Source organism: Dermacentor albipictus, chromosome 1, assembly GCF_038994185.2.
Source record: "Dermacentor albipictus isolate Rhodes 1998 colony chromosome 1, USDA_Dalb.pri_finalv2, whole genome shotgun sequence".
Classification (NCBI taxonomy): domain Eukaryota; kingdom Metazoa; phylum Arthropoda; class Arachnida; order Ixodida; family Ixodidae; genus Dermacentor; species Dermacentor albipictus.
The window spans coordinates 424787399-424813148 of NC_091821.1; the positions used below are offsets into that span (position 1 = coordinate 424787399).

Below are 25750 nucleotides of genomic sequence, written 5' to 3' on the forward strand. Positions count from 1 at the left end.
TGCGCACATTGTCACCCAGCTGTGTGACATCTCATAGATCACTGACATTTCACCGGCCTCTTATCCTGTATTTATCGTTAGCAATGACATGCGTGCCATGCTTTTGCAGCTGGTACACAAGATTGCAGTTTCTGTCACGCTCACTTCTAGTGCTTCCTCCCTTCCGGATGCCTATTGACATTCGTGCTTTTCTTTTTTGCACTTCTCAATACCTTTCTTCGTCCTGCCTCGCCCTGTCCTTTCTCGTCTTTTTAATTTTGCTTTTGCATGTCTATTAGCTGCCATTTCCACTGCTTAAGCCAACCATGGCAGGGTTCACTTTGTGCCAAATGGTTCTAATTAGCTGCTTCATTCTCACTGTCTTCTTTGTTGTTAATGCAAGAAAGAAGAAGAGTTTCTCTAGCCTTTGTAACGTTGCTTGTTATGGGGAAAGAAAGTATGGACCATTTTAAATATGTTTGCTGTAGTGCTCTGTGAACAAAAAGTGCACGCACACACAGAAGGCCCAGCTTTTAACCATTCTTGCAGTAAAATGTAGCAGGGATGGCAACAGCTAGACCATTATCAAGCACAACAATACTTGAATTTTTTCGTGCAGCATTAGTTGCATAAAACATTGGCAGCAATATGCGAGCAATTTGATTTGGAAAAAGCACAGATTTTCCTTGTTTGTCTTTTGTTCCTTTCCTTTATTCCTTTATTTTTTTGGCTTCACTTAGCTCTTTCCATGTCATTGCTAGCTTATTCATGTCTTGACTGCAATGCACACCAAGGTGCACATTGCTGTCACTGCTTAGTGAAGAAACGCAGCTCTTGGCACTTCCACTTACACTTTCACCTGTTTTCATTGCGCAATTGGTAGTAGTGCATATTAATGCAATTAGCATTTCTTTTTAAGTTCATCCACTTTGATGTATGTTTGTTTGTAAGTATCTAATATCTTTGCTGCCAACTTTAGTCGATGGGCATTCCATGGTCTAGCACACGGGGCTGCTGTACCAAATTAACCCAGGTTCGAAACCAACTGTTGGACCAATGTGGGGCCACTTCATACATAACGCTCTTCGATGAACCTCTTCACGACACCAAACTGAGTCACTGGGTATGTGCTGCTCTCCAATGATAGCAAGAAAAAATCCTTTAACATCTTTTTGGTGCTGTGTGGAATCAAACCTGACTGAACATTGGCAGCAGCTGCATACGGAGCAGTCAAGCGGGCTCTACCTTGCAAGCGATCTGTGATGGGTACAGAGTCTAGGCACTGCGAGGGTTGATAGCTTCTTATATGCTGTGTTCTGGCCGCTTAGTTGGTGTTGAAGCGAGAGGAAGCAAGAAGGTTGATTCACTCGCTGCTGCTGCTCCTCTTCTCACACCAACGTTTGACAGCGAGTGTCTGCGGTCACTGAGTGAGATGTGTTCATGTTTGCCTGTGCTCACCTGACACCATGCTTGTTAATCCAGTTAGTAAGCGAATGTTTACAAGTTTATACAGTCAAAAAAACTATATTGTATAACTAACTAATAATTTATATTGTAATACATACTTCACCTTTCAGGTGCAATTTTTTTATATTGCATTTTTTTTTCAGCTGCATTTTTTTAACGTTAATCTAATATTGACTGCAAATAATTTTCACATTGGATTTCTTTTTCAACACTTTGAGAGCATAGGTACAGCATATTATTACGATATTATCGGTAGATACCCGAGAGACGAGCCGCCGCGAGAACGACGACGAAGTGGGTCTGTGCCCTTGGGGCGAGTGAATGTCGGCCTGGCGCTCTGGCTCCAGTCCAGTGTAAATAGCCTGTAAATAGCCTCTTTTGTCTGTGTCTTTCTACACGTAACATTCTGGTGGAGGTGCGAGGTATAAGTGGCGGCGTATGTCCGAGGAGGCGATGGCCATCGGTTGCGGCAATGATGAGCGACGTGGCCGACGCGACAGCAGTGGAAGCAGATTGGTCTGTCATCAGGGGTACTCCATTTGGACGGGTTGCGGCGAGATGTGGTAGAAAAGGACTGTCGGGGAAGAGGAGGGCCAGTAGAGAACTGGGGGACGCTGGGTGTAGATGTTGAACACACTGAGTTCAGACCCATGTTCTCAAATTCCTGCCCGACTATGGCCTGAACCATGGCAATCGTGGTTGCTGGCAAATCGGGAGGCGTTGTGGAGAAAGTTGGCAAACAGGCGGCCTCGAGCTCGTGGCAAACAATACGGGTGACATCGTCACAGGTGGTGGCCTGACGCGGTCGACCCTCACATGTTGACGTAGCAGCGGTGTTGGGTAGCCGCGTGACGTGGTGCGTGATACGGCGGCTCTTGGCTTGTTCAAGGTGACTGCATTCTTTAATGATGGCGTTGATTGTCGAGACGTTGCCGAAAACAAGCAAATTGAAAGCGTCGTCGGTAATGCCTTTTAAAACATGGGACACTTTATCTGATTCAGACATAGCATCGTCAGCTTTGAGACATAGAGCCAAGACGTCGAAGATGTATGAAACGTACGGCTTTGTAGATGTCTGAACACGAGACGCAAGAGCCTTTCTCACGGCAACCTAGCGGCCAATGGGGTCACCGAACAGTTCCCGTAGCTTTTCTTTGAAACTGTGCCAACTGTTTATCTCGTCATCATGCGTTTGGTACCACACGCGTGGGGTGCCGCCCAGATAAAAGATGACAGTGGCGAGCATACTGGTGGGGAGTACCATCAGGTACTCCCCACCATACTCCCCCTTATTTATCTTCTATCGATCTTCGTTCTGGATGCTGGCAGATTGCTGCCGACGATATGGACAGAGAAAAAACCGCATTCAGCACACCTGATGGCCTATACCAATTTAACGTAATGCCGTTTGGATTATGCAACGCCCCGCCACCTTTGAGCGTATGATGGACTCCTTGCTCCGTGGTTTCAAATGGTCCACTTGTCTCTGCTACCTTGACGACGTCATCGTCTTCTCGCCCACGTTCGACACTCACCTTGAGCGTCTAACAACTATACTTGATGTATTTCGAAAGGCGATGCTGCAACTTAACTCGTAGAAATGTCGTTACGGCCACCGCCAAAATACTGTTCTGGGCCACCTCGTTAATGCTTCCAGAGTACAGCCTGATCTTGACAAAACTCGCGCTGTCCGAGACTTTCCGGTTTTGAAGACAGCCGCAGACGTTCGAAGTTTTGTCGGGCTATGCTCATACTTTCGTCGTTTATGTTCAAGATTTTGCGGCAATTGCTAGACCCCTCACTAATCTTTTGAAGAAAGGCGTACAATTCTCGTGGGGTACTGCAGAAGCAGCCGCCTTCTCTCGTCTCGTCACTCTTCTCTCCTCACCACCCATTCTCGCCCACTTCGACCCTGATGCCCCTACAGAATTGCGTACAGATGCCAGCGGTCATGGCGTAGGGGCCGTCTTAGCCCAGCGTCAGCGTGGCCAGGATCGCATTATTGCTTATGCAAGCCGCCTCCTCACACCATCGGAGCGCAACTATTCCATTACGCAACGAGAATGCCTTGCTGTAGTCTGGCCGGTTGCGAAGTTCCGTCCTTATCTCCACGGTCGCCCTTTTTCCGTAGTCACTGACCATCATGCTCTCTGCTGGCTCTCATCCCTAAAAGATCGTACAGGCCGGCTTGGTCGATGGGCTTTGAGACTACAAGAATTTTCGTATTCTGTGGTCTACAAGTCTGGCTGCCTGCACCAAGATGCTGACAGCCTGTCGCGTTACCCTGTTGACGACCCTGACTCCTCCAATATTACCAAGGCTGCTTGTGTATTCTCTGTGTCGCAGCTGCTTCATTTCGCCGACGAGCAACGTCGTGACGCCAATATCAGAGGACTCATCGACCGTTTTGAACACTCTCCAGCCGACACCACTCTACACCTCTTCGTCCTCCGCGACGGTACTCCGTACCGTCGTAACCTTCATCCGGAGGGCTCCGAGTTCCTACTTGTCATACCTAAACACCTCCGCTCAACCGTTCTAGAAGAGCTCCACGACGCACCAACGGCAGGACACCTTGGCGTATCTCGAATCTATGACCGTGTACGTCGCCGTTTTTTCTGGCCGGGCCTTGCCCCTTCAGTACGACGACGCCGCTTGTGAACTTTGCCAATGACGCAAGAAGCCTTCCCAGCCCCCCCCCCCCCCCCCCCGCTGGTTACCTGCAGCCGCTTGACATCCCTGCCGAGCCCTTTCATCATGTTGGCTTAGACCTTATCGGCCCATTTCCGGATCTACATCAGGAAACAAGTGGGTTGCAGTCGCAGCTGACTACACGACCCGCTACGCCGTAACCCGCGCTCTTCCGACCAGTTGCGCAACTGACGTTGCGGACTTCCTTCTACATGATATCATTTTGATGCATGGTGCTCCGTGTCAATTGCTAATAGACTGTGGCCATACGTTTTTGGCGAAAGTCATTGACAACATCATGCGGGCGGCCTGCTCCATTCAGCAAAATTTACTACCTCCTATCACCTTCAAACGAACGGCCTCACTGAGCGTTTGAACCGCACCCTTACAGACATGCTATCCAAATACGTTTCAGACGACCACCGTGACTGGGACCGGGCTCTTCCCTACATTACCTTTGCATACAACTCTTCCCGTCTCGAAACTGCCGGTTTTTCACCGTTTTACCTCTTGTATGGCCGCGAACCGACACTACTACTAGACACCGTGCTTCCGTCCACCACAGCTTCAACTAGCGCTTATGCCTGTGATGCAATCGCCCGTGCTTACCCTGCTCGTCAACTTGCGCGCATTCGTCTACAAGTCTCTCAAGATAAACAGAAGCGACGATAAGACCTCCGTCACCGTGATGTCCATTTTGCGTCCGGCACCCTAGTGTTGCTTTGGTCATCATCGCGTAAAGTTGGCCTTGGCGAGAAACTGCTTTCCTGTTATACCAGCCCATATCGCGTGCTCCGCCAAGTGACTGATGTCACCTATGAAATTGTTCTAGCCACGCCCATTACGTCCTCCAGTGTGACAACCAGTGACATTGTTCACGTCACCCGACTCAAGCCCTACAACTCTCCACGTGCCTTGGATATTTAAAAGCACCGTGACGGTGCTTTTGCTGCCGGGGGGTAGTATTACGATATTATCGGTAAATACCCGAGAGACGAGCCGCCGCGAGAACAACGACGAAGTGGGTCTGTGCCCTTGGCGCGAGTGAATGTCGGCCTGGCGCTCTGGCTCCAGTCCAGTGTAAATAGCCTGTAAATAGCCTCTGTCATCTGTGTCTTTCTACACGTAACAATATTATGGGAAATCCTTTCCATCATGTGGAGTTCACTCATACAAGTGAAATCGCAGACTAACCTTCCACAAGCTTGACTAGCAGCCTAACCTCTTAATGTTTAAGCACAACCTGCGCAAGTGTTGTTATTACTGGAAATGCAGCAGAAAGCATACGAAGGCTCCAGTGTCATTTCATTTCATTTACATTTCATTTTATTACCTTAAAGGCTCCAATAAATGGAGCATTACATAAGGGGTGGCAAGAATAAAAATACGTAGTCACAATAACAGGAAGTTTTTTACATTTTCGATGAACTTAGATGGGCACATAATGACAGCAACGTCGTTAGGAAGGCCGTTCCAGTCTGCAGCTGTGCGAGGAAAAAAATAATTTGAAAACGTGACAGTGCGTGAGCGTGGACGGGCAACCTGTAGCTGATGGCTGGTGCGGTGAAATATGCGTGTAGGAGGAAGGATATAAGGTGCGATGCGCATAGGGCTATAAAAGAATTCGTGAAATAAAGATAGGCTGGCAATGCGACGACAAAGCAATAAGGGGGATAATGCGGATGCAGTTTTTAAGGAGGAAACGCTAATGTCAAAGGAATATGACGAGTGGATGAAACGAGCGGCACGATTTTGCACAGATTCAAGATCATTAATTAGGTATGCCTGATGAGGATTCCAAATAGGCGATGCAAATTCTAGTTTTGACCTGACAAATGATTTGTTGGCTAACAATTTTACATGTTGAGGAGCATGATGTAGATGGCGTTTTAAACATCCTAACGTCCTGTTCACGGATGATATTAGGTTAGTAACACGAGGATTCCAGGAAAGATCGCTCGCAAGTGTTACTCCTAAATACTTGTACGAATGAACTAGTTCTACCGGAACTTCAGACATTACAGAAGGAAATAGGAGAGAATTACGGCGATGGTGAATGGACAAATATTTACACTTACACGGGTTAAGGTCCATTAGCCACTCGTTACACCAGTCCTGGACTGCATTAAGATCACTTTGAAGAGAAGATTGGTCAGCAGTGGAAGTAATAGCAAGATATATCACACAGTCATCCGCGAACATACGTATGCTAGATGTTACGTTTAATGGTAAATCATTTATATTAGGAAAAGTAGCGGGCTCAAGTTCAAGGAGCACGACTATTATACTTGCTTGCAGAAAGAAGCTGATCAAACATGATAACTGAGAATTAGGAGGTTAGCAGATCTTCCCCATCTTGACAACCCTTGCTTGAAGAGCCTAAATACAGAAATTGAACCAGGCACCTATTACAAGGAGTCAAAACAAACACTCTCGGTACCAATAGGTGCACACCTGTTTTCACATTTCAAAGCCATGGTTTTGCTGCATATATAACATGGGCACTCTAAGGCTAGTTCTCATGCCACCAAATCCGAATAAATTTTTTGCCACGGAAACCAGGAGGAAGGCACATATTCTGTATATTTCTGATTTTCTGTTACTATCAGTGCTTTCATTAAAATGGCAAATTATGTCTCATTTACACTTAAAAGCCTTCGTTGCAATTTCATGCAAGAATTCTCAAAAACATTTCAAGCAATTATTTCTGCTGTACTTCCATTCAGAACACCAACAGTTAGGCTGCAATATTACGTATAACAGCATGTTTTGCAACACATACATCTTGAAATAAGATGGTAAAACATGAATGCAGTGAAAACGAGTACACATTTCGAGTAGTAAGTAATTGTTACCACGGTGGTTTCTTTAAGCTCTCTAACTCTTTCCTCAGTGGCAAGGAAGGAGTTAGGCTATATGTGATGGTCACTATTGAGGAGCTACTATAACAATGGCCCACAGCCCATATGGGCAAAGTGCAGGCCTCCATCAAACCCGCTGATGAAGTGGTGACTGCTAAGAAATGTCCACATAGAAATAAGCTACTGATCAACAAATTACAGAAAAACAGGGAGGGTTCTTGCTGTACAAGGAACCACAATTGCAAGCATATTGTTTACATAAAGTTAGTTTAATTTCTTTGTAATTCACACTTTTCATCATTATTTATGTGATTGTTGGTTGATTAGTAATGTTGAATAAACATTTTTATTGTAGGCAAAAGGGCTTCACAGGTGTTCTTATTATACCTATTCAAATTTCCATAGCCTCATCGCAGCATACTTCTACCGGCAGCAGCAGTCAAAGTAGTTCAGCTGATGGATCTGGCCCTCCAATTAGGTTAATTTCTCGTGCAGCCCTCAAGGAGAAATAGTTTCCCACCCCTGGCCTATGCCAACAACCTATGGTGGCAACATGCACTACAAATGAAGCTAGAAAGTAACAACATGCCACTGTAATATGCTTAAGCTGGAACCGCATGGCGCGATTGACGTGCAGCGGAGGCGCTCGGGCGTCATTTCGATGAACGTGCCCAAAGAAATTGCATAGCTGCATAGTACTGTTGGGAGTGGAAAAGAACGCGCCACGTCGCGTTGCCGCTCCCACGTCCACCAATGAGAGCGCAGCGCAAGTGCCACGTCACGCTGTACGTCATGCTTTAGTTCCATTAACGCCACTAGATGGCGCTGCCCTCTGCACATCTCGGTGGAAAAGCTCGGTGGAACACCCGGCAAATGCGACATGACCTGCGCGCGCCCGCCGTGCTTAGGCGGCTGCTGTCGAGTCAGTGGTGGTGCGGGCGTTCGCCGCGCGTCGTGCTTTTGCGAACAAAAAACGCGCCATGCGGTTCCAGCTTAAGTCACCAGAATTTTGAGGTACTGGATACTGATTACAATTTCAGGCTACTAACTAACCATTCTGAATATTGAATGGGACCGGGAACTCCTCTGATTTGCTTCAGTGTTGGCCACGTGGCGACGACCTGCAAGAAATAAAATTGGAGGATATTAGCTGAAAGATTTGCATTTTCATAACTGCCAACAGGGGCACTCAGAATTCAGATTTGCTCTTAGCATTCTTAGGGTACTTCACCTACTTTTGGGGGCATGTTTGTCTATCTGTATCTCTAACCACTTTCCAACCAAGTTGGGTTTTGGGAAGCCCATGGTCTAATGAGTAGAGCTGAGGGAACTGGGTTCGAAACCCACCGCCGGACAATCTCGAGTCGCTGGGTATGTGACTGGCTATGTGCCGCTTTTCAATGAACCTCTTTGACGCAGCTTGGGTAACTATGTGCCACTCTACAATGGCAGAAAAACAAGACATTTAAGATTTCTCCAGTGCTTAGGCAGAATTGAACGTGCGTCATACAAATTCAGACAAGCTTCTCTTAATGTATAATCACACAAGTTCCACGCACGGTCTTTGAGGTGGTGCCGCTGAATGACACAGCGTGCCCAGAGGGAAGCATGAGAGTGGAGCCCGGCTGCATACATGCTTCGTACAAGACGCAAGGACTTTGTGGTGTGTCGATAATTTGCTTCATTGCTGAACGTATTATTGTCGACATTCATCATGAGATGGGTTCCGCTGCAATTTTTTTTTTCAGGGCCACAGCAAAATCAGAAACAGCCCTCAGTACAGTGATTAGAAGTCTCTGTGCTCCTACAGTGACCAGAAGTGCCACGCACATGCATTTATAATCAAGGAACCCATACTATGTCAAGCGACAGTGGCCCCTTTACACTTTTAATGTGTCACTGCACAGCGTGGCTGCATAAAAGCAAAGCTGACTTAAGAAAACCAGCCATTATGCAACGAAGACTAAACCTCTGCCTCACCCGCTCTCCTCAACTGGCTTAGATTCAAATTTCACTTCAATTAGCTACCTACCACATAACGACAATTACGATGCAGCTGTGCTGAATCATGCATTATTTTTGTTTCAGGGTAGAGTTGAGGAAGTCTCTCTGGCGATTTATGGCTGTGTAAATACAATCTGCAGGGTTGGCAGGTAAGCGTATCCATGCGAATTAAAACTATAAGAAAGCTCATGTGAATGCAATATCAACCATAGTGGAAAGATATATGCTATCATCAATGCTATGACAGTGTGATGTTTAATGGCCAGCAAAGTTGCACAATAATTTTCTTTGCATGTGAAATGCATGACAGGAGACTTACGTTCGCCATTGTTCATTGCAGACTCAATTTCTTCCTTGGAGCCAACAGGAACTTCAGTCAAATCCACAATGACAGGCTGGCCATCCTAAGTGAGCCAAGAAAGCATTGAAGCGAGTTGTACCAAGGCTGTATACATGGTGGGGTTAACCCTTTGAGGGTTGATTTTTTTCGCCATATGTGACCGCCCAGAGCCGATATTTTTCTTTATTGCAGATTCCAATTCTTCTAGGGACTTATTTCGAAAAAAATTTACCGTAATTTTTCTAGGGTGACCGTAAAGTGAGAAAAATATATTTTGCATAGGCATATATGTACTCTTCATTCATGAATAACAACAAAAAAGGAAATAAACTTATAAGAATTTAAAATTTCATGCATTCTTATACCATAGTTCAAGGCTTTGAAAATGCGCACACGAGAATATTTCTCAAGACTAAAATGTTCCTGCTCTTACACTAATAGTATGTACATCCATAGCATAATCGAACTGCGTAGGTGCACACACTCAAGAAAACTGTGTGGTTGTGTGCCCATCAAAAAAGCAAAACGTGTGACAAACTTCTGCTAATCTTCATCTTATCGCCAACCAGAGGCAATTAGTTTTTGCGAGTGTAAAAAAAAAAAAAGCAGCAGAAACGCATGCACGGTGGCATTCTTCCTATGCGCACCCCTGTGAGCACTAAACGAGCGAGAAACAGGTGGTCGCCCTTTGAGCAATGAGTAATGAGATAGCCATCAGTTTTGAAAGTGCAAGAAGCCGAAATCGCCCGCGGAACAAAAACCAAACCGCCACCTGCGCGTGCGCACCAATGCGCGAGTGGTAGAATATAGACGCGCGGGAGCAAACTAACTTTGAAACAAACCATGCAATGAAAACCGAGAGAGGGAGACGCGCGAAAAAAATTCCCTGTATTCCCACATAGTGGCAGCACATGACAGAAAAGAAAAAGTTAGAAAATTCGCGTGCTTTTTAAACGTACAGACGGCACCGTAAATATACGCTATCGACTATTTTTGGACTTGTTCGCGACGCCGCATATTTACATCATTGACCCTCAAAGGGTTAATAAAGCTTTAGTTTGTTCATAAACCCCTTATTGTTTACGGATTACCAGAGCTATTGACAGTAATAGTGAAGCTGATAGCGACATAGTGTGACACTTTGTAAATGCAGTAAACCCTCATTAACTGTAACTCAGATATCTAAAAATATAGGTTGAGTAGAAATTTTTTTCTGGCCGTGGTTTCAACCCATTCGTTTCTCATCTATCTCGAAAAGTTTTTGCACCGGACTGCACATATATTGGAACCTTGGATTAAAAAATACCAGGAAAAAGGCAAAAGGGCAGTGTCAGTAGAGTCGCTTCCACTCGCTTTTTACCAGGCGGCAGCTTGCTAAGAAGCCGCAGTCCTAATTTATCGCCCCCCTTTTTCTGTGATCATCATCAGCCTATATTTATACCCACTGCAGGACAAAGGCCTCTCCATGCGATCTCCAATTATTGCTGTCTTGCACTAGCAGATTCCAAGTTGTGTCTGCAAATTTCCTCATTCCATCCCCCCCCCCCCTTATTTTCTGCCATTCTCGACAGCACATCTCCCTTTTCTTGGCACCCATTCTGCAACTAATGGTCCCCAGGTTACCTACCCTATGCACTACATGGCCTGCCCAGCTCCATCATTTTCTCTTAATGTCAACAAGAATATTGGCTATCTCCGTTTGCTCTCCGATTCACACCGCTCTCTTTATGTCTCAGTGTTATGCTTAACATTTTTCGTTCCATTGCCATTTGCGCGGTCCTTAACTTGTTTTTAACTTCCAAGTTTCTGCCGCATATGTTAGCATCAGTAGAATGCAACGATTGTACACTTCTCTTTTCAACGACGGTGGAAAGCTGCCAGCCAGGATTTGGTAATGCCTACGATACGCACTCCAACCAATTTTTATTCTGTAAATTTTCTTCTCAAGGTCAGGGTGCAAGTAGTTTACCCAGATAAACATACCCCTGTACAGACTGCAGAGGCTGACTGGCAATCATGAATTCTTGTTTCCTTGCCAGGCTATTGTACATTACCTTTGTCATCGGCATATTAATCTTCAACCCCACTCTTGCGCTTTCTCAGTTAAGGGCCTCGGTCATTTGTTGCAATTCATCTTCAGTGTTACTGTTTATGCATGTATATTACTGCTAGGTGTCACAAGCCAGCGCCGAGAAAGAAGTTGGGACTAGAACGCGCGCTCGGCAAGAGGCGGGCGCCGAAGTAGAAGCTGAGGACGCTGGCTTGAGTTATTGCACCCCATCCTGTACAACTGTCTGCCTCGCCGACGTCGGGTACATCTTCCACTGTCTTTTCGTGACAAAACTGGTGGAGGTGCTGGGTACGGTTCATCCGATGCCACAAACCCCTCCTGGTAGCAGGAGTACCAGCCCTCTACTAGTGAACACACCTGTTCACTGGGCAAGCAGGAGAATAGGAGGATTGCCTCTGGAGCTTGATCATCTCTCCACAACAACATCGATGCCCTCACGAACCGACATGGAAGTAACGTCAATGTCCCTACCGACCATTAGGCAAGGTATGGCCACAATGGCAGCTGTTACGTTTCACCTACGACGCGCGGATGCAACGGACGGCGGAGCTTCGTTCAAAGCGGCGGACATTTTGGCCCGTTCGGAGCGGCCGCGACGCATCCCCGCCGAGCGCGTCCCGGCATGTTCAGTGCCACGTGTCTTTGTGTGTGCGTGTGTGTGTGTGCCCACGCTTGTCAAAGCGCGGCAGCTGGGGAGAGGAGCTCCCCCAGTGTGAAGCGAGGAGGTCTGACCGGCGCCGGCCCGGCTGATGCGTCACCTCCTTGTCCCAACGTGTCTCTCAGTCCGTCCGTCGCCGCTGTCACGTGGGGTCATCTCGTGACCTTCCTTCTTGCCCGCGACGCCAAGAGTATAAGAGCAGCTGCCCCCGGACGCCAGGAGAGAGGCTCCGATTTCTTCTGTTGAGTAACGTGCTCTCCCGTCTCTCTACTTCGGTCGACCTGACCGCCCGCTCTTTGCGATGCTAGAATAAACAAGTTGTTCTGTTAGCAGTCGCCTCATGCTTTGCTGGGACCTTCGGATGCTTCCAGTGTGCCCCAGGCCGCCAGGCCAACGCTACCCTTGGGGCTTGCGACCCATTTGCGACAACGGGCGCCAGCGGTCCGATTGCAATAACGGGTGTCAGCACTGAGGTTCCAACAGCTGGTGGCAGCGCTGAGATTCCAACAGCCGGTGCCATCGGTGAGGTTCAAACATCTGGTTGCCAGCGGTGAGATCGCGACAACGGAGGCCAGCAGCGAAGATATGCGGTTGACTGTATGCTGAGCAGCACGACGACCATCCGGGAGCAGTGCAACGAGCCCTGTGTGATGACTGGTTGCCTGCAACGGAACGACTGCGCTGAATTCTTGGCTGCGAGGTTTGGTGAGTGCGGGACTTTCTTCTTCTGAGTTTTGCCAGGCTTTTGTTAGTGTCAGAAACAGAGCTGGTAATTGGGGTTGTCGTTGCTGCCGGGTTAGTTTGCGGCAAGACAATAGTAGGCAGTAGAGAAAGCAGCATTCAGAGCAGCCATGGATTTGAAGTCGTTGCGCAAACCGAAATTGTTGGAGCTTGCAAGGGAGTTGGGTCTGGATGTCTCAGACAAACTCAGAAAACCAGAACTGCTGAGGGCTATTCTTGAGTTAGAAGCTGAGGATGACGAGCTGTCGGAATGCCTTGAGACCATTGAGGAGAGGGCAAAAAGACAGGAGCGCGAACTTAAAGAACAGAAAGAGAAAGATGAGCGTGAACGAAGAGAAGAGAAAGATGAGCGTGAACGAAAAGAACAAAAAGAGAAAGATGAGCGTGAACTTAAAGAACAGATAGAACGAGAGCAACAAGAGAAAGAAAGAGAGCGCGACCGTCAACACGCTTTGGAAATGAAGCGTCTCGAGTTAGAGATGGAACGCGCTCGTAATGGAAGTCAGGCACACGGTGCAGGAGAACGAGTATTGTTCAAAATGACTGACCTGATGCGGCCGTTTAAGCTTGGAGAGGACATTGGTTTGTTCCTGGTTAACTTTGAGCGAACGTGCGAAAAGCAGGGGTTCTCTCGGGAAACGTGGCCACAGCGCTTGCTCACTTTGTTACCCGGCGAGGCGGCCGACGTAGTCGCTCGCTTGGAGAGAGAGGAGGCAGAGGATTTCGACAAAGTGAAATCGAGTCTGCTAAAAAAGTACAGGCTGTTTGCGGAGGCGTTCCGTCGGAAGTTTCGAGAAAATGAGAAAGGCAAAAGTGAGTCATATACAGAGTTTGCCTACAGGCTAATGTCAAACATGCAGGAGTGGCTCAAAGAAGAGAAAGCGTTTGGTGACCACGAGAAAGTTCTGCAGTGTTTCGGGCTGGAACAGTTTTATAGTCGGTTACCTGAGAACGTGCGGTACTGGGTCTTGGATAGGCCAGACGTTAGTACGGTGGCTAGAGCCGCTGAGCTAGCCGAAGAGTTTGTGACGCGTCGGGCTCGCGGAGCTAAGGACGGTCAAAAGGGTGAATTTGGCTCCAAGTTTGAGAGGCCGAAGTTCACGCCCATGAGAGCAAAGGGGGACACACGTAGTGCGGATGCGAGTGAAAGCAGTCCGACCGAACGTAAGGAGACGGCGGCAACCGAAGCCGAACGCAGAAAGCGGTTCGAGACGAGGCAAGCGCGCGTTTGTTATACGTGTCAGAAGCCGGGTCATTTTTCGGCGCAGTGTCCAGAAACAAAAACAAAAGTCGTGTTTTTGTCGTTATGCAGCACTGACGAGAACATGAAGCTTCTTGAGCCTTACATGCGCGACCTCCTCGTGAACGGGAAAGAGTGCCGAGTGCTTCGCGATTCCGCAGCAACGATGGATGTAGTTCACCCCTCTTACGTAGAACCCGATATGTTCACGGGCGAGTGCGCATGGATCAAGCAAGCCGTGGAAGCTCATAGCGTGTGTCTGCCCGTAGCAAAAGTGCTCATTGAAGGTCCTTTCAGAGCACTTGAGACGGAGGCGGCAGTGTCATCTATGCTGCCCCCCCAGTACCCGTACCTATTTTCGAACAGGTCCGATCACCTCCTGCGCGAGAAGGGGCTTTTGTTTGGTGAGGCTAGCGTTCAGGCCTTAACCAGATCGAAGGTTCGGGAGCTCGCTGCAAAGGCGGTAGTTGCGGGGCTGACGTTGTCGAACGATGAGAAAGGGGCAGGGGCGCAGCAAGCTGATATTCAGAGCACGCCCGAGCTGAATAAAACTGAGTCTGTAGCGTTAAAGGCACCAGATACTGGAGAGGAAATTCTCGATGCGGGAAAGTTAGAAGAGCTATCTGCAGATTTGCTCGTCGCGCCTACGTCAGACGGACTTAATAGGTTGCTTAAAGTCAGCCGGTCGGCTTTGATAGCCGAGCAAAAGAAGGATGGCAGCCTAGAAAACATACGCTGCATTGTCAAGGAAGGTATCGCCAAGAAAAAGGCTCGCTTTGTGGAAAGAGGTGGGGTCCTGTACCGGAAGTATATAGACCGCAGGGGAGTGGAGTTCGATCAGCTGATCGTGCCTCAGTGCTATCGTCAGGATCTGTTGCGCTTGTCGCATGGGGGTTCGTGGTCCGGACACCTAGGAGTTAAGAAAACTAAGAACCGTCTCTTGCAAGAGTACTATTGGCCAGGGTGTTTTCGGGACGCAGACCACTTTGTGAAGACATGCGACACCTGTCAGCGGGTGGGCAAACCAGGGGACAAATCGAGGGCGCCGTTGAAGTTGGTACCTATCATTACGGAGCCTTTTAGACGGCTCGTTATTGATACAGTGGGACCTCTGCCGGTAACAGCCACGAGGTACAGACACATTTTGACTGTGGTCTGCCCAGCGACAAAGTTCCCTGAAGCAGTGCCGCTTAAAGAACTCAGCTCAGTTGAGATAGTCAATGCGCTACTGTCCATATTTGCGCGAGTTGGTTTTCCTGCGGAAATCCAATCAGATCAGGGCACAGTATTTACTAGCGCTTTGACGACAACTTTTCTCGAAAGGTGTGGGGTAAAGCTGTTACACAGCTCAGTGCACCACCCCCAGTCGAATCCCGTTGAGAAGCTCCACTCCGTCATGAAGCGCGTGTTGAGAGCCTTGTGGTTTGAACAACAAACTGACTGGGAGCTGTTTCTGCCTGAGGTGATGTTTGCATTACGGACCGCGCCGCATGCAGCTACGGAATTTTCGCCAGCTGAGCTAGTGTACGGTCACTCGCTGCGATCTCCGCTTTGCATGCTTCGAAACGGATCACTGCCCTCTCCAATGGCTGCAGACTATCTCTTTCACAAATGGCCGCCTCCTGCACTGGAGCCTCGCTTTGCAACAACATTCCTTTGAGGTGCGTTACAAAAAGGGGAGTCTCAACGGTAACGCCGATGGCTTAAGTCGAAGCCCCTAACGTGGGAATCAGCCTCAAAATTGTTTGTTATTGATGTTTTTCTTCCTGACGCAGGATTTTTAACATAATGCTTTTGTGTAGTGTTTCAAAGTCATAATGTGCTGTCTAGTGCAATTTTCCGATTTGTGGACGCGTTCTGGGTGCTGCTAGACTACTGTAAGGAACTAGGCAGTAGTATAAAAGGGGAAAGAGCCTGGCATGGCTTAGTGAGGGTTGTGCCGTGCTTGCTGACTGAGCGGCTGAGTTTCGGCGTAGTTCTAACGCTTGCTGGGAACGAGAGAAAAATGGCAACTCTCCCGAAGTCACTTTGCAGTGTCCTGTGTGAACCTGAACGTGAGAACGAGGCCTTCTCGGTGCGCTGCGCTCAAGAAACGCCGAGGGACGACCGACTTTGGTTATGAGCATCATCGAGCGACATCCCTCCGGACAGCGGATGCAGTCCCCTGACCATCGGGATCTCCTTCCCCCGGCGGGGCGGTCTGTTACGTTTCGCCTACGACGCGCGGATGCAACGGACGCCGGAGCTTCGTTCAAAGCGGCGGACATTTTGGCCCGTTCGGAGCGGCCGCGACGCATCCCCGCTGAGCGCGTCCCGGCATGTTCAGTGCCACGTGTCTTTGTGTGTGCGTGTGTGTGTGTGCCCACGCTTGTCAAAGCGCGGCAGCTGGGGAGAGGAGCTCCCCCAGTGTGAAGCGAGGAGGTCTGACCGGCGCCGGCCCGGCTGATGCGTCACCTCCTTGTCCCAACGTGTCTCTCAGTCCGTCCGTCGCCGCTGTCACGTGGGGTCATCTCATGACCTTCCTTCTTGCCCGCGACGCCAAGAGTATAAGAGCAGCTGCCCCTGGACGCCAGGAGAGAGACTCCGATTTCTTCTGTTGAGTAACGTGCCCTCCCGTCTCTCTACTTCGGTCGACCTGACCGCCCGCTCTTTGCGATGCTAGAATAAACAAGTTGTTCTGTTAGCAGTCGCCTCATGCTTTGCTGGGACCTTCGGATGCTTCCAGTGTGCCCCAGGCCGCCAGGCCAACGCTACCCTTGGGGCTTGCGACCCATTTGCGACAACGGGCGCCAGCGGTCCGATTGCAATAACGGGTGTCAGCACTGAGGTTCCAACAGCTGGTGGCAGCGCTGAGATTCCAACAGCCGGTGCCATCGGTGAGGTTCAAACACAGCTCAGTTCCTGCTGCAGAATCTCCAAGTGCCAAAAGTGTTCCACGAGGATATCTTTGAGGATGTAGAAGACTGGCTAGTCCAGTTTGAGCGCGTTGCCGAGATAAACGAATGGAGCGACGCGCCGAAGATGAGGAATGTCTACATCAGCTTGGAGGATGGTGCCCGCACTTGGTAAGAGAACCGATAAGGGCTCATCAAATCGTGGCTCGAGTTCCATCGTGCCTTGCTGGAGACCTAAACCAATGCTGATCACTGCGAACAAGCCGAACGGGCACTCCAATCCCGCATTCATCTGTTGAACGGGAGCGTGACGTCGTACGTCGAGGATATGACGCATCTCTTCTGTCAGGTGGACCCAACCATGTCCGAGGAAAAGAAGCTACATCATCTAATGCGGGGAGTTAAGGAACAGCTATTTGCTCGCCTTGTTCGGAGCCCGCCAAAGACCGTGGCTGAATTCTTAACTGAAGCTGCCACGATGGAAAAGATGTAACACCAGTGCTCAGCTCTCTATGAAAGGCAATCGAACGCAACTTCACCTTCGGACCAGCGCTCAGCTCCGTACGACAGGCACGCGAACGCTGCTTCACTGACGGACGCAGTTGCCTTTGGAAACGTGGACGTTCTCCGAGACCTTATCCGCTCTGTGGTGCGTGATGAGTTTCAACGGCCCAGCTGCCTGCCTCAGCCAACACTGGGTTCCATTTCTGCCCTTGTGAGGAATGAAGTGCAGCAAGCGATCCAAGGTCCCGTTCCAAGCAGCAATGCAGCGCCTGTGACAGCACAGTTGCAGCAGCCGTTGTATGCATAAGTTTTGGGGCGAGTCCCTGTCCCTGCTCCAACCCATTTCGTCCCCACCACGTCTTACGCCGCATCATACGTCCCGCCACTCCCATCAGTGCAACTGATCCAACGTATGAAGTATTGGTGCCTGCTCGAAAGAAAACCTGTCGTCTGGCGTACCTCAGACAGAAGGCCTCTGTGCTATCACTGTGGAGAAGCCGGTCACATATATTGCAAGTGCCCGTACCGCCGCCTCGGACTGCAAGGTTTTGCCACGGATTCACCAAGGCTCAGATATAGCAAAAGCCCTAGGGCAATTGAAGAATACCTGAACCAGCAGAGTATGCCACTGTTCCCGCAGGTACATGGCGGCCGCCGAGCACAACAGGTATGTCTAGCGAGAGTCTGTAGCTAGACATACCTGTTGTGCTCGACGGCCACCACGTTAGTGCTTTATTGGACACGGGTGCCGACTACTCAATGTTGTGCGGAAAACTAGCAAGTTATCACGCCTTAGTCTGGAACACAAATTCGTACTGCTGGCAGGCATATCATAACACCGTTGGGCATGTGCACGGTCAGAGTACAAATTCGTGGGTGTGCGTTTCCAGCCAGCTGCCTTATACTCTGCGATTGTTGTCGGGACCTCATATTGAGCGTCGACTTTCTGCGAGAGTATGGTGCCATTATAGACCTCCGGTAGCGCACAGTGACTTTTTCGACAAAAAGAGCAGCGAACAGCTGCAACAATTGCCGACGTAACGCACTTCAGGTTTATGCTGACAGTGTAACTTTACCACCACACGCAATTGTCCTGGTAGCGGTAGTATGCTACGACCTGCGTGACGGCGAAGCTGTTGCAGAGGGCAATTCCTCTCTTATGCTGACTCATGGTGCATGTGCAGCCCACAGTCTTATTATGCTTTGAGGTGGTCTTTTGGCTCTCCTCGTGATGAACTTCAGCCATGAACATCAGCACTTATTTCGTCGTACTACTATCGCTTTCGTTGAGCCCACAGCAGACGTTGCTGAATGCTTTGCACCCATGATGAAGGAGTACCCAGCTCAGACATTCAGCCTTCATATAGCCTTCATATAGTCTACGCTGATTACAACGGACCTGCGTACAACAGACTTTCGGATATAATGGACCATTTTTCAACCTTAGTTTGGTCTGCCTATTTTATCAATGCAACGAAGTTCGCTTTTAACGGACCGCACTACAACGGACTATTGGCTACAGTGGACAAAATTAGCGTCAATTTTTGTCGAAATCGGGTGTATAAAATGGGCTTTTGCCGTGTTGACAGGGGCTGACAACCTACTTGCGAGAGTCAGCCGACGATGGCGGCTCAATAACAATACATCTTCGACAATGAGCTACAATAATCAGTCCATATAATGTATGTCAGAATAAGCATGAATGGTGGCAATCTCGCTTCTATTGTTATCAGGTGATTCCAGTGTGCAAATGTGTCTCGCTAGTCTGTTACGAGAAGTGCATGAGCACAATAGACAACAGCATTTTGTCGAGCTATTTCACTGCAAACACAGGAGTAAGCTCACAATCGAATTCATGTTGTTTCTTTCTATACACTGTGCATGTTTTATTCTATTGCGCCAATAACAGACGAATGACATAATATAGATGTGCTACAAGCGCATGCACTGGCAGATAATTCTATCACCATCTTTCTGGGGTACACAACAAAAATAAAAATAAAAAAGAATTAAAACCATCAGCTAGGGCCCAAACAAACCATATGATGACTACACTACATTTGTAGGATCAGTGCGAGTCTATTTGAACGATCCCGTCAGCACTGCTTAACATCGGACCTGCTCACAAAGATAAGAGAGCTAACAGTTGCTTTCGACAATAGTCGTGAATATCACTGGCGTGGGTGAATTATTGTTTAGATCAAAACGGTACAGCTTTCTATCCACCCACTTCAACACATGTGCACGGTCCTTCTGTTCCAGAAAAACAAATAGTTCTTGCACCTTTGGCACAGCTAACAAGGCCTAGTACAACCTGTCAGTGGCAAATGCAACTACTCTGGCAATAAGATATTGAGTTATAAAAGACAATCCCACATCTTTCTTTGCATTTCTGCAAAGATTGCACCATGCTACTTTCTGCGTTCTTCCAGTTTTCTTTTTTTACTTTTTCTTTACTTTTGGATTGCTCTGTATATACAAGCTTACAAGCCACAACAGTGAACAAGTTGACTGCCTGCAGACAAAACAGTTGCAAGTCTGTGACAGTGACAAATAAATACCAAAGCAAAGTATTGCAAATGCAAACGATTCACTGACCACATTGTCTCTAATCTGCAGGTGCTTTTCGTCACCGTTGTCCAAGAGGTCTAGAATATTTTCGTTGTAGATTTCCATGTAGGAGACTCGTAATAAAAACTCCCGTTCTGGCTCCTGTACCAAAATGAACACACCTTTTGGTAAGTGAGCACTTCAAACAAAACTACTATATTTGCTTGCATAAAACCTGAGCATTTTGGGGAATCATGGCAGGGTAGTAGGGCACAGCTCTTGTGCCAGTTGAGTGCCCAAATATTCAGTAAAGATTCAGACGACGTTGCGAATGATATACAGAATGTAGCAGCAAACATTAGCTAGGCACTATGGCCGCATTTATTCAAGATTCAGCACTAGTGATCAAGTTCAGCTTAATTCATTTGCTTTGGTTGGGATAGTTTTGTTCATTCCCATGAGGTGGCACTGCAAAAATAATCTTTCAATGTTAAAAAGTTTAATTTTGCTGTTATTCCTCCATGTTATGCTTCACTTTTTCTTGCGTTACATAGCAACGGAAGCAAGTACTAAGCAGCAGTATAAATAATATAAACATCAAAGCGTGAAGTATTAAAAGAAAAGAGAAAAACACTACACCTTGCTGAGATTCGAACCCTGGTCTTTTGCATGGGAAGCAAACATTCTAACTCTGCACCACCCTGCTATTAATAGTGCAAAATGTAGACAAGAGATGAGACAAGAAGACACCACAAGCGCTTGTGGTGTCTTCTTGTCTCGTCTCTTGTCTACATTTTGCGCTGTTATTAGCAGGATAGAAAACCAACAAGCCCAAGCTGCTATTCTAGCGAAATACTCTGCACCACGCCGTGTGAGTGCTACCAATCGCAGCATCCCCAACGGCGTTACAGCATTTGGCTTCACTTTTGGAAGCGCGTTCCGGGCACTTTACAATTCTACGTCACTCTAGCGGAACTCTGGATTTATTTGGCCATCTGGGGTTCTTTACCATGCCCCCAATGCACAATACACAAGCACTTTTGCATTCCACCTACAGCAAAATGTGGTCACTGCGGCCAGGATTGAACCTGATACCTCCCTGGTACACTCCGTAATATAGTCAGTACAGTGTGTGTGGGTAAGCGTGTGTGTTGTGTGCATTGGGGGAGGATTTTAGCCGAGTAAATACAAGACGTCTACAAAAATCGCCTTACAAACTTGAACTCAGTGCACTGTGGGTGCACAAGCAAAATTTTTAATATTGAGCCATTAATGAGATCAACAAACACATGCAGTAGAAGGCTTCTCTCGGCATAATAAAAGTAAGTCTTACAGAATTTAAACACTTAAAGGTGCAGTGCATGTAAGTAGGCTGCCTGTTCAAGTTCACGTAATTATGTTCCCACTAACTGAGCCTTATTCATATCATGAGAAGCCAAAAACCAGGACACCAAAGACAACATAGGGGAAATTACTTGTACTTACTAATTGAATTAAAGAAATGGTAAATAAATGGCAATGAAAGTGGATGAAGAAACAACCTGCTTCAGGTGGGCAACAATCCCAAGTCTTTTCATTATGCATGCAATGCTTATTGAGTGATGCTTATTGGGCATTACATGTGCACTGTTTATTGAGCACTTCGTCACACAAGATGCAGCTGTAAACAGGTGGCCAGCCAAGAACAGCTTATCTTGAATGTCTTACATTTTGGATGATGTCGAAGATAGCATTTATGGCAAGGGGGATAAGGCCAGGCTGGCTGCTGTTTCCCATCATTGTGTACGTCTTGCCAGAAGACGTTTGACCAAAGGCAAAGATGGTTCCTGGAAAGAGCATCAATGTTTCAGCAAAGCAATGAGTGGGAGGAGGTCGCTCACGCATGCACACTTAAGCAAAGAGTCGCAACATTTGGAGAAGCAGGCACACAAAGTGAAAGGGGAAAGAAACATCCACTTAAGAGGTTTCACATGCAAAAACAATATAATCATGAGGCAAACCGTAGTGGGGCAATCCAGATTAATCTTCACCACCTGGGATTCTTTATTGTGCAGCTAAATCTAAGAACACAAGCATTTTCTTTTCTTTTCATTTCACCCCCATCAAATGCGGCTCTTGTGGCCAGCACTAAATCTGTGACGTCGAGCTCAGCAGCATAACGCCATAGCCATTAAGCTACTGCAGCGGGTCTGGAGAGAAATAGAGTACAGCCAAAACCCACGATAACAAAATCCCGCAACAACGAAATTCTCACGACAATGAAACATTTTCGTATCCCCAGCAAACGCCCATGGGATTCAATGCATTTCGAACCTCTCGGCAACAAAATGTCACTGTACTGCAATCCGGCATCAATGAAATTTACCGGAACGTAACTCCGCATATTACCTACTCGCATAAGGCTAGCAGGCTCCAAAATGTGCTCAAATTCGATTGTTTTGCACTAAAATTGTGTATAATATCACCACATTACTACTTGTGTGGGCCCCGCCATTTTCATTCACAAAAACAACCAAGCGCCAGAAGCGGTCACTGCACTGGAAACACGTCATGGCCGCCATCTTGTTTGTTGATCGCCCGTTTAAAACGGCACGCATGTTGCTACCCATGTTGCTACCGACATGTGATGATGGTTTTTGCAAACCTACTCTTATATAAGCGAGATCATAAATCATTGTTTGAAACGCGCATTCAGTTTGCTTTCCCCATGGCCTATGCCAATCACGTGAGGCAAAACTGAACACAAAATAAATGCCCCTTTCGAAGTACAATCACTGATCACTGCAGTGCACTGCGTAATGTGTGCCTTGGTGATAAAAATGCAGCAAAAACAAGGAAATCCACGTCCCAGCAACTTGGAATTATTCATGGCACTTGAGATGGTGGTCCCAGCATATGGAGTGTCACGCATTGGGCCATGATTGAGCTATCGACCCGGAATATGCATCCCTTGCTTCAAGAACGCTGGTTTTAGTGCCACCCGCCAGGCATTGCATGCGGATTTGGCGCCGGGCGTAGATTTGCGCGAAAAGGCCGTTATCTCAATAGTTTGCCTTTGGGTACACGAGATACAATCCCTTTTGCGCTTGGCATTGGACGCGTCGGCGCCTACGTGCAACACCATGAGCTGGAGAAATGCTGCTGCATGTGCTGTTGCTCTGCGTACAGTGCCGAGTTACGCAAAATTTTGTAAAAGTGACCGCACCTCCGAAAGCAAACTACCGAGAATACTGCGCTATGGCAGCGCTGCCACTGCTTGTACTGTCGCATTGGCACTGCGCACTTTGTACTGTCGGCAATGCGGTTCTATATCCTCGAACAAAGCTTGCAAAGCAGGCTAACGGAATTTTGACAGCAAAGTTTTGCATTACCTATCTGTGCTGTCTCTTTCTGCAACGACGTAATTCTCACAAGAGCAAAGTTTTTCGCATTCCCCGCCGATTTCGCTATTGCCAGGTCAACTATAGAACCTCGTTGATGCGTTCCCGTTACGCACGTTTTTCTGGCGCCAACGTTCGCAATCGAGAACACGAAAACTCACCCAATAGAGTTCTGCTCTTTTTTTACTGGTTCATACATTCCCGAAAAACATGAGTTTTCGGCATCAATGTTCAGTACATCGTCAAACTGCAATAGTATGATACGTTTTCCAGCTGCAAGATCCCATGTAAACAAGAAAATGTGCAAGGTAAGCGCGATCTAGTACAGTACATAGCTGCTCACCGCGGCAGCTTCACTGCAATGCTCACCCGCCAGTCTCGCGTGAAAACACCGGCGCGCACTCAGTTCCTTATTTCGGTACCAAAATAATCTTCTGTGCAGTCGTTGCACGATGCATTCCCGGCTATCACCACCAATCCTACTGCAATAAGCATCTTTGGCTAGCTGTTTCACAGCGCGTGGTGCCATTGGAAGCGTAGCGCACACTTTTATTAAGCGATAACCAAAATGAGCCGCCGTTCCCTGGTGCAGACTGCGATCATACACCTTTTCTGGCTGCTAGATCCGATGTGAACAAGAAAAGCCGTGAGGCACGCGCGATCGAGAACAGTACATAGCTGCCCGCCTCACGTGAAAAACTACGCCGCACGCCGCATTCCTAACTATCGCCGTCAGACCTACCGCGATAAGCACCTTCACCCATCTGTTTTACAGCACATGGTGCGTAGTGCCATTGGTAGCATACTGCAAGCTTTTAGAAGGCGATAACGCACACACGCTGCCATTCCCTGCTGCAGGTGGCACGATGTGAGCATCACGTTTCGCTTTGGTGGCATCCGGCGTCGCCCACTAGCATCTTGTTTCGGTTGCCTGCCGCCTTCTTAAAACGCGACGCTACAAGAAAGCAACAAAACGCGTCTCAGGCCGCTGGAGCACCACCAGCTTAAGCATTACACAGATGTCAACAATTGAGCCTGCCAATTTTTTAGACACCTCAGATCATACGTTTTCCTGGTTAGTACGTTTTTCTCGTGTTTTTTTCTGAGACGTATTAATGATGGTCTCCTGTATCAAACTAGACTAAATAACACTGGCAGAATGCACTTAATACTAACGTCACTCTCACAGCGAGTGAACGTTTGTCAAATTGGAAAGGACAGAAAAAACAGAGTGGGTCGCGACCCAATTTTGAAGTTCCCGCACTAGTTCCATATCACACATTTTGACAGTGGTCGCTCGGGGATGGCTAAAAGTTTGCCTATAAGGAAGTGTTGAACTGCATTCCAATGTAAGCAGAGACCCAGTGTGGAGACCTGAACACAGAAATGGCCCAAACATATGAAAATGGTGTGAAATCTCACATGGCACTGACACTGGCGTCGAATTTGTGTGCAAAGATTGAAAAGGGGAAGCTTGGCCTTCATTTTCTCTGTAATCGGTGAATTGGTGCCAAAGAAGTAAGGCTAGAACTTTCAAAGAATGCTCTACTAGACTACACTAATTTGGGGCTGCCGTTTAGTGTCCTTTTCACCCTTCATCTGCCAAAGCAAACTCCAAAGAAATTTTTTTTAAAGAGGGACATTTTTACTAAAGGCGCTTATTTATTGCCAATTATCTCTAAAAAGTATACCAGGAATGCCGAACGCATTTCACTGGTCATGCTGAAAAAAAGAAAAGTTGCAAAATTCATTGTGTATTATTTACGTACTTGTCAAAATTACAAGAAATTACACATATACACAGATGAAGAAATTGTGGAAAGCTCGCAAGTTTACTTGTCATAGGCAGTTAGCGGGTTAAACGACAAGCACAGATAGCCATCGTTTATTCTTGTCCGTGTGTTTTATTGTGTACACTACAGAGGAAACGTAGCAACAAACAAAATGCTCTTCCTTCACATATCAGCAGGTAAGCCAAAAATTGGCTGCAAACTGTAGCTGACAGTCATATGCATGGGAATTTCAAAGAACGAGAATTGTGGAGCAAAGTAGGTACGACAAGAGAAGTTCTATTTTTAAACATTCACTACGGTTTCCGTAGGAGGCTGAATATCAAAAGAAATAAGAAAGAAAGGAGCACTCGCTTTTTTGGAAGCAAAAGTTGCACTTGCAAATTCACTGCTTCTACTGGGAGCAAGATCGATATGGATCATGCAGTAGTCCTGTCAAAAAATATCAGTTTCACCCAATAAGGCAAAGCACTAAAGCCAATATCAAGGTTTATTGCTGTAACGAAGTTCCTCGTACGATGTTCTAACAATATGTGGAAGCAACATGTTGGCATGAAGCAACACGCAAGGCAGCTTGATG

At 47.4% G+C, this 25750-nt stretch overlaps 1 protein-coding gene across 2 annotated transcripts in view; it reads right to left on the reverse strand.

Annotated features, from left to right (window-relative positions):
- LOC135897258 (uncharacterized) overlaps positions 1-25750 on the reverse strand; it is a 135768-nt gene that overhangs the window by 83266 nt on the left and 26752 nt on the right. For both annotated transcript variants that reach the window (XM_065425852.1, XM_065425858.2), the window contains 4 exons: positions 21708-21826; positions 20049-20162; positions 9322-9406; positions 8052-8119 (listed from right to left, as the gene is read on the reverse strand). In XM_065425852.1, coding sequence (XP_065281924.1) covers positions 8052-8119; positions 9322-9406; positions 20049-20162; positions 21708-21826 — 386 coding nt within the window. The remainder of the gene's footprint in view (positions 1-8051; positions 8120-9321; positions 9407-20048; positions 20163-21707; positions 21827-25750) is intronic.